The sequence below is a fragment of the Cucurbitaria berberidis genome (assembly GCF_010015615.1).
Source record: "Cucurbitaria berberidis CBS 394.84 unplaced genomic scaffold K460scaffold_1, whole genome shotgun sequence".
NCBI classification, from domain to species: Eukaryota; Fungi; Ascomycota; class Dothideomycetes; order Pleosporales; family Cucurbitariaceae; genus Cucurbitaria; species Cucurbitaria berberidis.
The window spans coordinates 6,934,047-6,947,566 of record NW_024468935.1 but is presented as its reverse complement, the minus strand read 5'-3'; the positions used below and the strand labels follow the sequence as shown (position 1 = coordinate 6,947,566).

The 13,520-nt window shown below is 51.2% G+C and overlaps 6 protein-coding genes across 6 annotated transcripts; 3 read left to right on the top strand and 3 right to left on the bottom strand.

Annotated features, from left to right (window-relative positions):
• Positions 1–10: 10 nt before the first annotated feature.
• K460DRAFT_273442 (uncharacterized protein) lies at positions 11–551 on the top strand (the record flags this gene model as incomplete). The annotated part of the gene is made up of 3 exons (XM_040927878.1): positions 11–116; positions 212–373; positions 439–551. 3 exons carry the CDS (start codon positions 11–13, stop codon positions 549–551), a joined length of 381 nt encoding a protein of 126 aa, XP_040794682.1.
• A 306-nt stretch (positions 552–857) lies between these two features.
• K460DRAFT_351956 (cora-domain-containing protein) lies at positions 858–2,201 on the bottom strand (the record flags this gene model as incomplete). The annotated part of the gene is made up of 3 exons (XM_040931603.1): positions 858–1,335; positions 1,425–2,053; positions 2,121–2,201. The coding sequence occupies 3 exons, from the start codon at positions 2,199–2,201 to the stop codon at positions 858–860; spliced, it is 1,188 nt and encodes a 395-aa protein (XP_040794681.1).
• A 738-nt stretch (positions 2,202–2,939) lies between these two features.
• Positions 2,940–3,329, top strand: K460DRAFT_270379 (uncharacterized protein; the record flags this gene model as incomplete). Its single annotated transcript, XM_040927646.1, has 1 exon — positions 2,940–3,329. One exon carries the CDS (start codon positions 2,940–2,942, stop codon positions 3,327–3,329), a length of 390 nt encoding a protein of 129 aa, XP_040794680.1.
• A 315-nt stretch (positions 3,330–3,644) lies between these two features.
• Positions 3,645–8,094, bottom strand: K460DRAFT_373970 (uncharacterized protein; the record flags this gene model as incomplete). Its single annotated transcript, XM_040934631.1, has 3 exons — positions 3,645–4,319; positions 4,497–6,767; positions 7,129–8,094. The coding sequence occupies 3 exons, from the start codon at positions 8,092–8,094 to the stop codon at positions 3,645–3,647; spliced, it is 3,912 nt and encodes a 1,303-aa protein (XP_040794679.1).
• A 160-nt stretch (positions 8,095–8,254) lies between these two features.
• Positions 8,255–9,681, top strand: K460DRAFT_325734 (uncharacterized protein). The gene is made up of 4 exons (XM_040930604.1): positions 8,255–8,526; positions 8,584–8,733; positions 8,791–8,859; positions 8,904–9,681. Exons 1-4 carry the CDS (start codon positions 8,373–8,375, stop codon positions 9,227–9,229), a joined length of 699 nt encoding a protein of 232 aa, XP_040794678.1. The 5' UTR covers positions 8,255–8,372; the 3' UTR covers positions 9,230–9,681.
• Positions 9,682–12,604: 2,923 nt separating this feature from the next.
• Positions 12,605–13,479, bottom strand: K460DRAFT_362881 (uncharacterized protein). The gene is made up of 3 exons (XM_040932718.1): positions 13,250–13,479; positions 12,995–13,196; positions 12,605–12,902 (listed from the first exon to the last, which is right to left on the bottom strand). The coding sequence occupies exons 1-3, from the start codon at positions 13,328–13,330 to the stop codon at positions 12,730–12,732; spliced, it is 456 nt and encodes a 151-aa protein (XP_040794677.1). The 5' UTR covers positions 13,331–13,479; the 3' UTR covers positions 12,605–12,729.
• Between the last annotated feature and the right edge of the window lie 41 nt (positions 13,480–13,520).

Sequence of the window (13,520 nt, the reverse complement as noted above, 5' to 3'; positions counted from 1 at the left end):
ACTTTTCAAAATGTCAAAGAACCTCATGGACACGGAGATCGGTGGCGAACAGACACAATACGAGGGCTCCCACACCTTCGTAGAGCCTCCTAGCAAGCAAGGCGGTCAATTGGGCGGTCCGCACTCCCTCTTTCTTTGCACATGCTTCTGCATGTTGTGTTTCTTTCCAGTCAAGTCTCAAGAATAACTTGCTAAGCCAACTATCTTATAGATATATCTAAAGGTGCCGCGTCCAAGCAGAAGAACACCGCGAGCGACGAATCGAACACGCAGGGGGTTACCAAGGCAGAGCAGAATCGCTCCGAACAGAGTATACAGGAAGGCGGTATGGGCGGTAAGACTCCAGGCTCTACTGGGCAGGCGAACGCGGAAGGTACGCACACTGAGTGATTTGAGCGTGTTAGGTTGTCTTAGCCTTGGTGCTGATGATAGGTACAGGTGGATTCGGCGGTACTAAAGCTTTGAATGAAGAGAATGATAGTTTCTCGAAAGAAAGGAGAGAGCAGGGTTATGGTGGAGGGAAGGACATGGATAGGAACATTGGAGCATGAACTCAAGGGTTATGATATCAGACGTGAGAGGACATGCGGCGAGTACATGCCGGAGATCATGTTTTGAAATTTGATTGAGTCATATGTACATTACTCTACAATGATATAACGACGTGAAGACTTAGCTCCACCACTCTAGAAGCATGGCCTATATGTTGCACCCAAACGCCATCGCTATGCAGACCGTACCACCAACCATTCTACAAACCGAGGCACCGTAAACAATCAAAGAGTAGGGTATATCGGAGTAGAGATGACAGCCCATCCAAACGCACACAGGAATGAAACAGAACAAACCCAACACATTCAGCCCTTGGTGGCATCGTCCGCTCTAGTCTCCGCCTTGGCCAACTTCCGCGAAAAAGCGCGCTCTCTTTGCATCACATCCGTCAGCGTCTCCCTCTTAGTAACACCACTCAAATCTGGCGCTCCCCGGGGCGCACAATCTGCCCTCGCGATGCCCAACCCCCCTCCAGGCGGGCCAATGCTTCTCCCACCCCAAGCTCCCAGTCCCCATCCGCTGCCCCTCGCATGCCCATACATGCTAACCCGCTGAACTCTGCGGAGTTTCTGGAGTCCGTAGGAGGCGACCATGACGCCGAAGAGCGTGCACCAACCGCTGATGCCGTAGAAGCCAAAGTCGCTCTCTTCGATGAAGTTTTTGAGATTCATGCCGTATAGCGCGGCGACGAAGGTACCGGCTGTAATAGACAAGGTGGATATCGAGAATTTGAGGTCGAGAAGCATGAGGGAGTTTCGGTTTGCGTCGAGAATGGCGCGGATGCTGTAAAATGATGTTAATACGTATAACGCCCAGGAGGGCCTTTAGGGAGAGAGTAGATATGAGGTAATTGGGAAGGACTGGGAACGTACATTTCCTCCGTGTTCCTGATGCTGCTCACCAAGTTCTCGGCAGCTTGTACAATCTCATCGGCGACTTTGTGGTAGGATTCGAGCAACATCTCGACCTCGGTGTGGTCATCATCTTCGCGCGTCTTGCCCTCCGCCTTCTCTGTGAGATACATAGCTGATAAATCGTCGTCGGCTTCAAGTAACTCTTCCAGCGCGTTGCGCACCAATCGCGCCTTTTGCTCAAAACTACCTAGTTTCTTGCTGTATATGAGCAGGTATCGCAGCTTATCCCTATCGATATCCTCTTCCAGCTCCCGCAACACTCTCACAACGGGCTCACTGACTCCTTCGAATTCTTTTTCCAAGCTTAGTGTTACGCTGATGAGCACGGCTTCGAGAGCCCGGAATTCGTATGCAAGGGTACCATTGGCGGGTGATTCCTTTTGACGTAGTTTGAGATCGAGATCGTACATGAATACGCTCTGTGACTTAGAGTCGGTGGTGCCGTAAGCGTCAAAAACAAGGACGCGATTGTGTTTCAGCAGAACACGAAGGTTCAAGAGGTTTATCAGGATAGCGGAGGGCCGGACGAGGATGTGTGGAAGAAGGGAGGAGTCGATTTTGCGGAGGTCGCGAGGGAGGAGACCATACTGTAACTCTGTCAGCGCCCTGGTTCAGCGTGCTAAGGTGTCCTGTGTAGGAGGTTGCAGAGGATACCTTCGCAATCAGTTCGCTCTTCTTGAACTCCCCACTAACAAGCGTTACATTGCCATGTTCGTCAAGCTCTGTACATCGCATCTTCAGCTCGTTTGCTGGCCGTGAAATACGCCCCAAGCTACTTCCAAATCCTGTTGCACCCTGTGAATTTTCCTCTGTTGGTGGCCCAGGTGGTTTTAACTGGGCGAGTCGTCGCTTTCTCTCGGAGCTGAAGACGTTCCAAACGTTGCTCGAACGAGTCGTCGAGAACGCTCGACGCGAAGAACATTGCTCGATTTGCGAAGTATGTCGCAACGCAGCCGGTCTATCAATCGCCAATCGCAGCACTCTTTGTTCGACAAGGCATTTTCGTGACGTAGACCTCGTAACGTTAAGGACACCGCTTGTGTATGAAGCATTTGTACTTCCTCCTCTTGCAGTGGTTTTCGGGCTCCAATTTACTTGGCTAATCGTTCTATAACCACATCCTTGCCCCTTTATCTGCACGCATTGCGCGACGGGCGATTCGAACGCATTCCGCACTTGAGCTCTCAGAAAGCTCAAGACTAAAGGCGACGGGGTAACCCTAGGGAGGGAATATGGCTTCATAACTCTCCAGACGCGGATATTCGTATGCGAAGCCGATCCATACGGTCGTTGTTGGATATCGTTGCTTGGACTTCAGTCTGCACGTCATGGAGCTCGCCATCTTGGAAAATCAAACTGCGCTAGTGACGTCACGTGTTGGCGCGTATCGACATTCCAGCGTCAATCATCGACTGATTGCCAAAGACTTTGGATAATTTCCTGATATCGTCCTGAGGATTTGAAATAGATGGCATGTCCCCATATCCCCTCTATAACGCCCTAATTCGCACCCACCACATCACCTCCCGCAAGAAGGTCGCCAAACTTCGCGCTGCAGCCTCGAATTGCGACATCTACGCATTGCTCCGCTATGGCGGATGCCCAGGCATCATGTATTGTCAAGGCTCCGAGAATGGAGTAAGAGACTGGGTTGCTACCGTTCAAAGACTGCGGTATAAGGACTTTCAGTTGGTGAAGAAGCCTGCTCTGAAACAGGAAGAGAATATTGAAGTTGAACACGCGAACGCTGCGTATGGCAAACTGGAAGAGGTGGAGAGTGTAAAAGATTTCGGTGCAAGAATGGAGGGCTTCGGTGTTTGGAAATGGTGGAGGATCGGTATGGGGTACGTTGGCGAGGATTGAGAACCGTTCGCAGACGCTCAACTTTTGGAGGCTATGTCTACCAGAGGAATGATTTTAAAGATGATCCGTCATTGGTCATGATGAAAACTTGGTTGAGCCGAAACTGGACGTGCTGACCTCGTGAGGATGGTCTTTTAGTATCTAGTTGTTGTAAGATTGATGCGGACGAATACTGGACTTCTAAATGTGAACAAGCGGCTTTCCGAGGACATCAACTTGCGATATGACGAGAGTTGAAGTGTGATAAAAATGGATTCACATATATACCAACAACGCTCGCTAATATGCAAGGCTGTGTCGCTACCTATGCTTTCTTCATTTGCTGTTGCCCCCGTTCCCGTTCCCTTTCCCATTCGTGTTCTTATTCCCGTCCCTTCCCTTCCTCTCGTCATCCTTGATGATCCGTTCGGCCTCGCCCATGGCATCAGTCCCAACTCTCCAACTCCTTAACAAAACTCCACGCTCACTTAGTACTTGTTCCGCCCTTGCCCATCGCTGCCGCCATAGTTGCTCCCTCTTGGTCCCATACGGTTGCCCATCACCACCCAAAGTGGAACCCGTACTAGTGCGATTCAATGCTTGTCGCGGAGCTACAGTGGAGAACGGCTGAGATGTCTGCGCAGAGGCGAGCTGGGGCCGGCTATGGTAGGGTATTGAAGGCGCGTGTTGCCATGCTGCTGTAGCTTTAGAACCGACATAAGATGCAGCACTTGAAGCAGTGTCGCGGTTTCCGCGCCGAGGGGGCGGAGGGGGAGGGGCTTTTTTGACGTTCCCCGTCTGTTCCAAGGTCGAGGACGGCGAGCTGGTGGGTTGCTCTTCAGACCTCAAGGCAGGCAAGTTGTTGTAAACGGACCACAATTTATCACGAGCCATACCTGCGTATGTTTGCTCGTTTTGAGACAGGTCCGAGTTCTGACGGCTTAAGTTGGTCGTTAAGCTTTGCTGTGCGAGTGGACTCGATTGAGTGACTGTTGAAGACGGTCGTTGCGGCTTGGGTGGCGGTGGTTTTGAAGTGATTGGAGATGAGGGCGCTGACGACCCTGAATCACCCGACGTGCTCCTCAAGGCTACAGGCTTCTTAGGTAACGGGGGCGCTGACTTCACACTAGCATTCGATATCACTGATGCGCGATGGCTTTCGTTCTCGGCCTTCGTATCTGTGTTTACGCGTCGTAGAGCAGGTGAGCTTCCCGGTTCATCGTCCGAAGAAAGATCTATCAAATTTGGTACAGCATCTTGTTGCTTAGACTGGTGTGTGATTTGGCCGGAAGACTTTCGATCTGGCAGCTTTGGCCTTAAATCTGGATGATCTCGATCGATTTGAGGAAACATCGATTTCGAGCGCTTCATGTTGTCCTCTTCTAGGTCCCGCAGTGACGCGGCTATAGCAGCCTTGAGTTCTGGGTCGTCGTGTTCAGACGAAGTTTGGCCTCTACTCGACGCATTTGCACTTCCACTAGAACCACGTTGGGATGACGATGATGTGGAGGTCCGGTCCCCTGGCGCGGATCCAACCGAGGGATCAAAGAAACCGGGACCTTCAGATGTGGTTACGTCCCGGATGAATACCGCCACGACACGTCCTGGATTTTCGAGGACGAAGTCAGTGTAAACTTCCAGATCAGCCTCTCCACTATCTCCGATCAAAATGAAGTTTCGCTCGGGGAAATCTCTTGCAATTTTATCCAGTGTGACCTTCTTTCTCTCCGCGACGGGTTCGAAGATCCCTTGAAGCATGCCGCTGTATTGTTTCAGATGGAAAGAACCCGGCGGTAAACCAGCTAACGAGAAATATGTCGAGATGACAGGGTACAATTGCCACGGTGAGTTTGAAACATAGTGGAATTTGACTCCCATTTCCGCCATCTTATTGTACCATTCCTTGACTCCGTCGATGGTGAGATCAGCAAGATCACGAATGAAAGCATTGCGAAATATCTCTCGGGCGCCGCTACCAATGGCGGAGTGTTTTATCGTATCATCGATATCACTGATGACGCTGATGCCTTGCGACTCGGTAATGAGTACTGGTTCTGTTGCCGAAAGTTTGTCTGATGCCAGGATGCGGACATGGGTAGGTACAAAATCTAATGCGGCACTCATGCTAAAATGGCCCGATGCGTCCGTATATACAGTCCTTTGCTTTGATATGTCATCGTTATAGAAGAAGATGCTGATTGGAGTGTTGGCCATTGGAATCGCTAAAAAGTGTCGTAGCCTTGCCATCAGACGAGCATTCGCTTCAGCAAGCTCGGCTGGACCCATATCGGATGGCTGATTCCAGGAGGCCCGCTTTTGCACAGGTTTGATAATCTCTTCGCTTCTCAGCGAGCTGTTAGATGCACTGTGGGTGAGCTGGTGAGCTTTCAGCTGTCCTGGATTCCGGACGCTGTTTCCGCTCTCTGTTCGGTATAATTGCATGTCGTCTTGATTGTCTCGGGCAGGCTTCTCGCTGTAAACGCCCTTCGCGGCGGCCGCAGCTTCTTTCTCGCCTTTGCGTAGGATCTGCTCTGCTTCCTTAGCGGCCAGGTCCTCATCGTATTGTGCATTTCGCATGTGCGTTCGTTCTCGGAAGCCATGACGTGCTGGGCTAGGGTCCCGGCTGCTGCCAGCAGAGGAGGTCGAGGGCGTGGGCGGCGCTTGTACTCCTACAAGCTGCCTAGCGAGTCCGATAAAAAGACGCTGCTTCCTCGACATCTGGCCCTTGTGAGGCGAGTATATCCATCCGCGCACGTCGACGTCGACGAGAGCATTATCGTCTTCGTAGTTGTTCCACTGCTGCTTCCAGAACTCTGCATCTCCGGCACCAGTCGAGTCCCGCACGTCGCGCCCCTCGCCTTCGACTTCCTGTATAGTGCCCGGCTCCGCTTCGGGCTTCCTCTTGACGTGTTTTCGAGCATAACTAGGAAACAGGATCATCTCCTCGTCCCCGCTCCGCACCACGGCTGCATCTGGAAAGCTACCAGGGGTGTCATCCTCATAGTCATACTGTGCCTCTTTGCTACTCCAGTTTGGCGCGTACTGCTGGGTATATGTTTGTCTTAGCTCGTTTGCTGCCTTCAGGTAGCCTGCGAGCTTCCGTCTCCGCTGCCCTTGCTCTCGTGGTGCGTAACTTTCTTGGTAGCTCATTGCGCGTTCGCCTGTATCCCTTCTAGATGAATGCTTAGCTATCTGCTGCCGTCGCAGCCTTGCTTCATTTTCAAGATAGTTGGTGCCTATAAGTTGACGTGTGCGGCCACGCAGTCGCTGAAGAAGGCTCGCCTTTCCCTTGAGCTTCAAGGCCTGGCGATATACAACGTATTTGTATATGCGAGACTGTGCGCGATGTTTGAGAGAAGGGAGCGTTTCGTGACGGAGCTTGAAGAGGTGGATGCGGGCGCGTGCTCGAGTCTGGGGGAAGAGGAAGCGGAGCAGCGACGAGGGACCGTGAGCGGAAGGCTTGCGGCGGAAGGGCGATTTCGGCATCCAGCAGTCTGGATGACCGCAGGTTTTGGTGGCGAGTAGTGCAGTGTTTGGACGAACGAAGATGTGGAATTGATGTTGGATCTGCCTAGAACTTGCATGCACTCAGCCCGCAGACGTCATCTGTGGATGAGCACGAGGCACGCATGGGCTAGCGCTTGGTCAAGCCACGCCGGGGGCTCAGGCACGCATCTACTACTATGTCATTTCGAAATGCTTGTAATATTTGGCTATGTAGAGCAAGCTTCCTTCGAACACTTGCAGTACAGTTTCGCGGAATTATGGCGCATTCTTGCGCTCATCCTCTCGGAAGAGCAAGTGCGAGCGCTTTGGAGACGCCTGGAACGTCTCTCTTCAGCACTTCGATGACCTCGTCCCATATCCTGAGGCTCAGCTCTTTCATGTCTGTCCCTGTAAGACTTGGCGGAACCGGTTGAATCCGATCGTGTTGCCAAAATCTGCCATGCACGCTCTCCCCTTGTGTGGTCCCACTTAAAATTAGGTCCGCTCCTTGAGCCGGTGTTCTCATGAACAAGAAGATGAAGAAGAAGGCCACGACGTAGACACCTGGAAAGAAGTGATCTCGGCCAAGATCTGTGTACACCCAGCCAGGACAGACGCTAGTGATAATAACGTCTCTAGATGATATCTCGTCTGCGAGTTTCTTGGTGGCATACATGAGGAAGGCCTTGCTAAATTTGTACTGTTTACCTTCCTTGAAATTTTCCTGTCTGTTGTAGTGTTGAAGGATATTCGACTCTTGTCGTACTTCGGGCGGTACAACAGCGCTTTGATGAAGACCAGAATTGACAAACTCGAGGACGGGTATCTTGCCAGTACGCTGCTTTGACTCTTTCAACTTCGGTAAGAGCAAGATGGCAAGAAGCGTTGTCGACAGTGTATTGATTTGCAAATCCTCCTCCCAGCCATACTGCGATTGGATGTATGGCACTCGGCGTGCCCCAGCGTTCAGTACAACGATGTCGAGGTGGTCAAGCTCGTTTGCCCGCTTTGCGAAGGCTACCACACTATCATAGGACATCATATCTAGTTCCCACACCTCGAGTTGATCCCTTCTATTGAGTCGAGCTTCGAGCGCGGCTTTAGTCGATTCGCCCTTCTTCAAATCTCGTGCGGTAAGAATAACTTTGGGTGCACCCATTGCTGCGAACTTGAATGCTGCCTCCTTGCCGATGCCAGAAGTAGCACCAGTAATGATGATAGTCCTTCCACTGTAGTCCTCGCTGACTGATTTCGGAGGAGTGATCCATTTGTTTTTGAAGACACGAATGAAGACGGCCATGGTGAACTGCGTACTCTTTGGATCTTTGTGTACTTGAATTCACAATCTTGCGCGTGGACTTCATACTGAGAGGCAGGTAGGTGAGGGGATGCCGCATGACTAAGCGAGCTTGGCACAAAGCGACTGACGTTTACGTCGTTGAGGCTGCTCGAAATTGACTAGGTAAAGGTACAAGACTATACGAACGCCTCGCTATGCTGACTCTTTTCGCGCACGCCTCCCGACATCGCTAATATCTCTCCGATAACCTCATTCACTGCGCCGAGAAAATTGCGACAATGTCTTTCAACCCGAATCAACCCCACGGCGGCCCCGCTGGAGCTCCTCCGAATATGGCACAGAACTTCAATGCCATGCTTCAGCGTTCGCTACACGAGCCGGGCCAGCCTGAACAGCTTGCAGAGGCCCCCGGGCAGCCTCCATCATCTCTTGGTATGATCCAGCCTCAACCTACATACGCAATGGCACGCCGCTAATACGCTTGCGCAGGTTACAGTGGTGTATACAGTGCGACACCACCACCCCAACATGGACCCAACGTTCTCGGTGGAGGACGAGCGCCGCCGCAACATATACTACCAGTCGATCTCCCGCCCCAAGCTTTCTTAACGTCAGCAATGCTCCTGGATATGGTTGATAGTATGGACATCCATTGTTGAACGTATGAAGGGCTGTCTGATGGTTAACGTATTGCAGAGAAAGTGGATGTCTTATTGCGCGACGAAAAGGAATACATTGGTATACTGCGCTCATACGATCAATTTGGTAGGCCGCCACTTATCACTGGTAACTTCAGCTAACAGTCCCAGCCAACCTCGTCCTCACAGAGTGCTACGAGCGAATAGCAGCGCGCAACCCCGAAGCAACTCCATCCTCCGACCCATCTACTCCTAGGTGGCTAATACACGACGTCAAGCTCCCCGGTCTCATGACAATACGAGGCGAGAATGTCACTATATGCGCGACCGTAGACCTCGACCGAGAAGACGCGCCCCGGGGTGCAAAGTTTGCGGAAGTTGAGGAAGTGAGGGCATTAGCAGCATCGCAGAAGGCAGAAAAGAAAGAAATCGATTCACGGAAAGCGAAGGCGTTGAAGAAGGCGGGCATTGAGCCAGCCTTTGGTATGCAAGGATAGATAGGTGGCAGCACGGAAAGAAAAGAGTATGAATTATGAAACAAAAACAGAGGGTATTACATTTGGCATGTTCAACGGCTAGGGGCGCTTGGATAGCTACTTTGGCTTTTCATGATATCGATGATACCAGGACGATATGTCCACCTACCACGCAAGCATGATTCCCCCGTCCCGTTTCCCTAGGCAGCTGGTCAATAGACATCACAAGTGGTGTGAAAAACAGTCCTGGCTCTGGAGACAAATGGGCAGTGGCATGAAGATGCGTTTAGTCGAGTGAGACTTACTACCACAAAAATATCAATAGCATTCTTAGCGCTTGATTACAATGGAAGTAGCTCTAGTTCAGGTCGGACCCGGAAAAGACGAGTGTCTGTGTAGACGATGAAAGCGAATCTACTCTGGATGGATGTTCGTTGTGCGATCTGTTCTTAAAAGTGCATCATGATACACGCAACGAAAAAAACTTGTTGACATTGCGTTTGATTAAGATTAGTACTCTGCACCTCCTGCCTGATCTACAAAAACCTTGGGAATAGCTGTAGTCGTCTTACAAAGATTAAACTATAACCGCCAGGTAGGGTACGCTAAGCATTGTTCAACTCATGTATTGGCGCTGCAGATTAACTCAGTATATAGGAAAATAATTCCAAGAATTATGTCACATACGACCATAGGCGCATGTCAACGAGGCTTCCCGTCCGCTCAGCCATATCTAAGCTTGCGACCGGCGGATTAGTAGTCAGGTGGGTGACCACTGGTGAATCCCCGCTGTTGTATGTTTTTTTTGCATTTGAACACGTCTGCACCACTGCACCACTCACACGAGGGTCACCCATCATTACCCAATATTGAAGGGCAGTATCAATTGAATATAAACTTCCTTTAAGGTATGAAAGTGTCCACATGCACTCAATCATCACAACGTAAATTTTTGATCATTAAGTCGAAAATGTGAGCTAGGCGAAACGATGTCAATAGGCTTCTAGTTGTGTAGCTACCGATATTGATCTAAGATGTTGCGGTTTGTTTTACTGTATGCAAAAAGGAGGCTTCAGAAAGGAAGGTGATTGGGACTCGCTAGATCCGCCGGCACTTTAAATATTATCCTCCTAGTGTCCTATTATATGACCGTTTCCGTAAGTTGGGTACAACTCATGAGTGACACCATGTCCACGCAGTCATGGGTACCAGCTAGTTGTAGCAGTGCACCGTGAAGTCGAGCCACGAAATCGAACAGTTCCGAGGCAACTGTGACTTCGGCTTGCGCTAGAGTTTTATGCGCCATGTATGTCTCCTCCATAAACGGCCCGACAAGCTGTGAACTCCTGAGAGCGACTACAGCCCATTGCTATTGAGGTCGGAGAAGAACCGAGTGTATGCCCCCTGTTGCCAATGTGCCAATAGCCTTTCACATCTTGTACTGATTCGCGGCGTATACGTTGTTTCGAAGGAAGGACGGTCGCCGATGACGAATATTCTGGATACTCGCGTACGCTGCATTGTCCTTTTAGCGACGGACACAAGCATTGTGTCTAAGAATACATGTAGCTCTAGGTCGCCAGGGGAAAGATCCATCGCGTCAACGTGCAGAATATATCTAGACTAGTGAAACTCGGTCGTCTTCAAACATAGACTGCTATGTTTGCATCTTTCTTTGCTTGCTGTGAATCGAGGCTCCCGTACACGTTTCGCGCACTTCCCAATACTTCCAACTCTACTCAGACCACAGCTAGGGTGAGGAAAGAGTACTGATGGTTGTAGGGACAAGGGAGGGCAGCTTCTGGATCGCGGCTAGTGTTCGGCTACTTTCGGTTGGCCCTGACAGCCCTTGCAGGTGTGAAGATCAAGGGTTTGGTTCGTCTTGACCGAGCGAGTCCCAGCTGGAACCAGGACTTGCTCAGCAGCTGCTCGACAGGTGTACAGGCTGTAATTTGACACCCTAGATGCCCTCGAGGGTCATCCTGTTCGACTCCAGTCCATCATTTGTCGAGTGCAGCATTCGGTGGATAGGGTTCTCAGTCTTGGACCGAGACTGGGCGCGAATGTCCGGCAGGTACTCGAAGTGATGCGGCCGCCGAGGGGAAGATGAGGTTGATCAGTACTTCATGGCAGTCCGGCTTGCAATGAGTGTCTTCGCTGGTAGTCCTCTCACACAGTACCGATCCAGTGGTACGTACGGGATATGACACGGAGGCCCGTCTGATGGCTGAGGTTGAAGACCATACGAGAAAAGGACCTGTGGTTGGGGCTGCCCTGGAACACGAACTAAGCAGCTAGGGTACCGTACTTTAGGGGATTCAGTAACGTCGTCCCTTTAGCTCATCCCCTCAACCCCTCACCTTCCTATCATCACTCATCTCGACTCGTCGCTACCAGCCATATCAGAGCTCATTGATGACCCCAATATTAGGCGCAGCAACTATGGGCATACAAGAGTATTCTCCTATATCTGTGGAGCAGATTTTCTTCCAACCTTGTCTCTCAAGTCTGCCCCTAAGCGGCCCGCCGCGGTCCTCCTCGCTATATCTTTACGTTTGGAGGAACTTATCATGCATACATGATGCAACATTTCAAGGCCCTTTCACGCGTCAGTAGTCCTTACTATCGAATACCGCCCAGTTTGTGAATGAAAACAAACGGCTCCCCCTTGCGTCGACCGAAGGCGAGACTTGCGGCACTAGCGACCTTGGGAGGGGGACGGCAACATACTTGAATGAGGCTTCAATGCCTATATCTAATCAGAGCCATGTCTTCAAGCTCCGATGTTAAGCCATCAACACGTACGAACGCATCTCGTTCATACACAACGAACTATCATCGAGCCCAAGAAACGCGGCACGGAAGTCGACGGCTCGACTTGGAACTCCCAATTTTGGGCGTCTGGGGATTCATGGAGTCGTCGTACTCAAGGACGACTACACTGGTAGACACGTCGGCCGAACCCGAGGATTCCGTCAAGGAAATGCGTACGAGAGCGTTTTCGGAGGATATGCAACATGCGGTCTAGTTCCAACTAGGCAGACGATAAAGCCACTACGCCAAGGGAGAGATGCAGCTGTGTGTCAACCACTAACAGGCCGCGATCGCCGGAGAATTAAACGTGCTGGTGATCGCGGGGTTTTCGGAAATCAAGAGATTCTATGAGTATGCAAGAGCCGCCTCGCCTAGGTACCGCAGTACATAACACGACGTCAGAGTGGACCTACTCTGTGTAACCGACCCTTGCTCTTCAAAACCCACCGTTATCCTTCCTCGACTTGACGTTTCTGGTCTCTGGCCCTTTGTTGATATCATCTGCATCTATGGCATAGACAATGGCCCATCACGGCTTGTTACTGTCCCCCCGTTGTCTATCACTGCCAATGGTTTCCTTTCTCCTCTTCCGTCCTGCCGTAACCTACGGTTCGAGGTATCAACCATCAATATTGTCGAGCATACCCAGTTCGACGTTGAAACGCGCAACGCAAATAACAAAAATCCTCCCAAGGTGTGTAGGGCTTTTATACATCCCGGATTGGGTCGTACGGGCGTGTCTCGCTCGGCGAATATTCCGACCGTTGTGGACTTGACGACTGCATGCTACTATCCGACTGGGTTTGGGCTGTCTGAACCTGTATTGATGGCCCTGACGCTGAGCTCGTGCTTCGCATTTCTTGCAACATGCTACCTGCCTCTGAGTATCGCCAACATTAGCTAATGCTGCATGTGCAACACGTTGCCGGTCTGCTGGGGCGTGCATAGAACTACAGGTGCGCTCGCACATACCGTATTTCCGTTGAATATCCCTGAGGAGCTGGGAGACGCGCCACTTCAGAATGATCATCTCGACCGCGGGGATGCCTTCGGCCCGTAACCGACCATTTATCCTCTCCAACATCTGCTCCTTCTCGTTCGCGGGGATAAGGATCCATCTTTTCCAGTCTGTGTGCGCCTCTGCGAGCTGCCTGGCCTCGTCTTTCGTGATGAACTTGTTCCGTTAGCTTGGCAAAAGCGTTTCAACCCTGGGGCCCCTCAACTCACGTAAAAACGATCCCATTGCTCCTGGCTGTGGCCTGCGGCTGTTCGCGCCTCCTGTACGGTCGCATTTATGCGAATACTCATATTGAATGGGCGACCTGTGTACAACAACGACGATTGAAAGAAGCCCGCCAGGCCCTGGACCACGAGAAGCAGGAGAAGCAGTTATTTTAGATACCGTGGTTTACCCCCCGCTTCCGCCTAGCCTTGGCGGGATTTTGTTTTTGGAGAGGCTGAGGTGAGGAACAGTGACAGTGCTCGCAGGGCCCGGGCC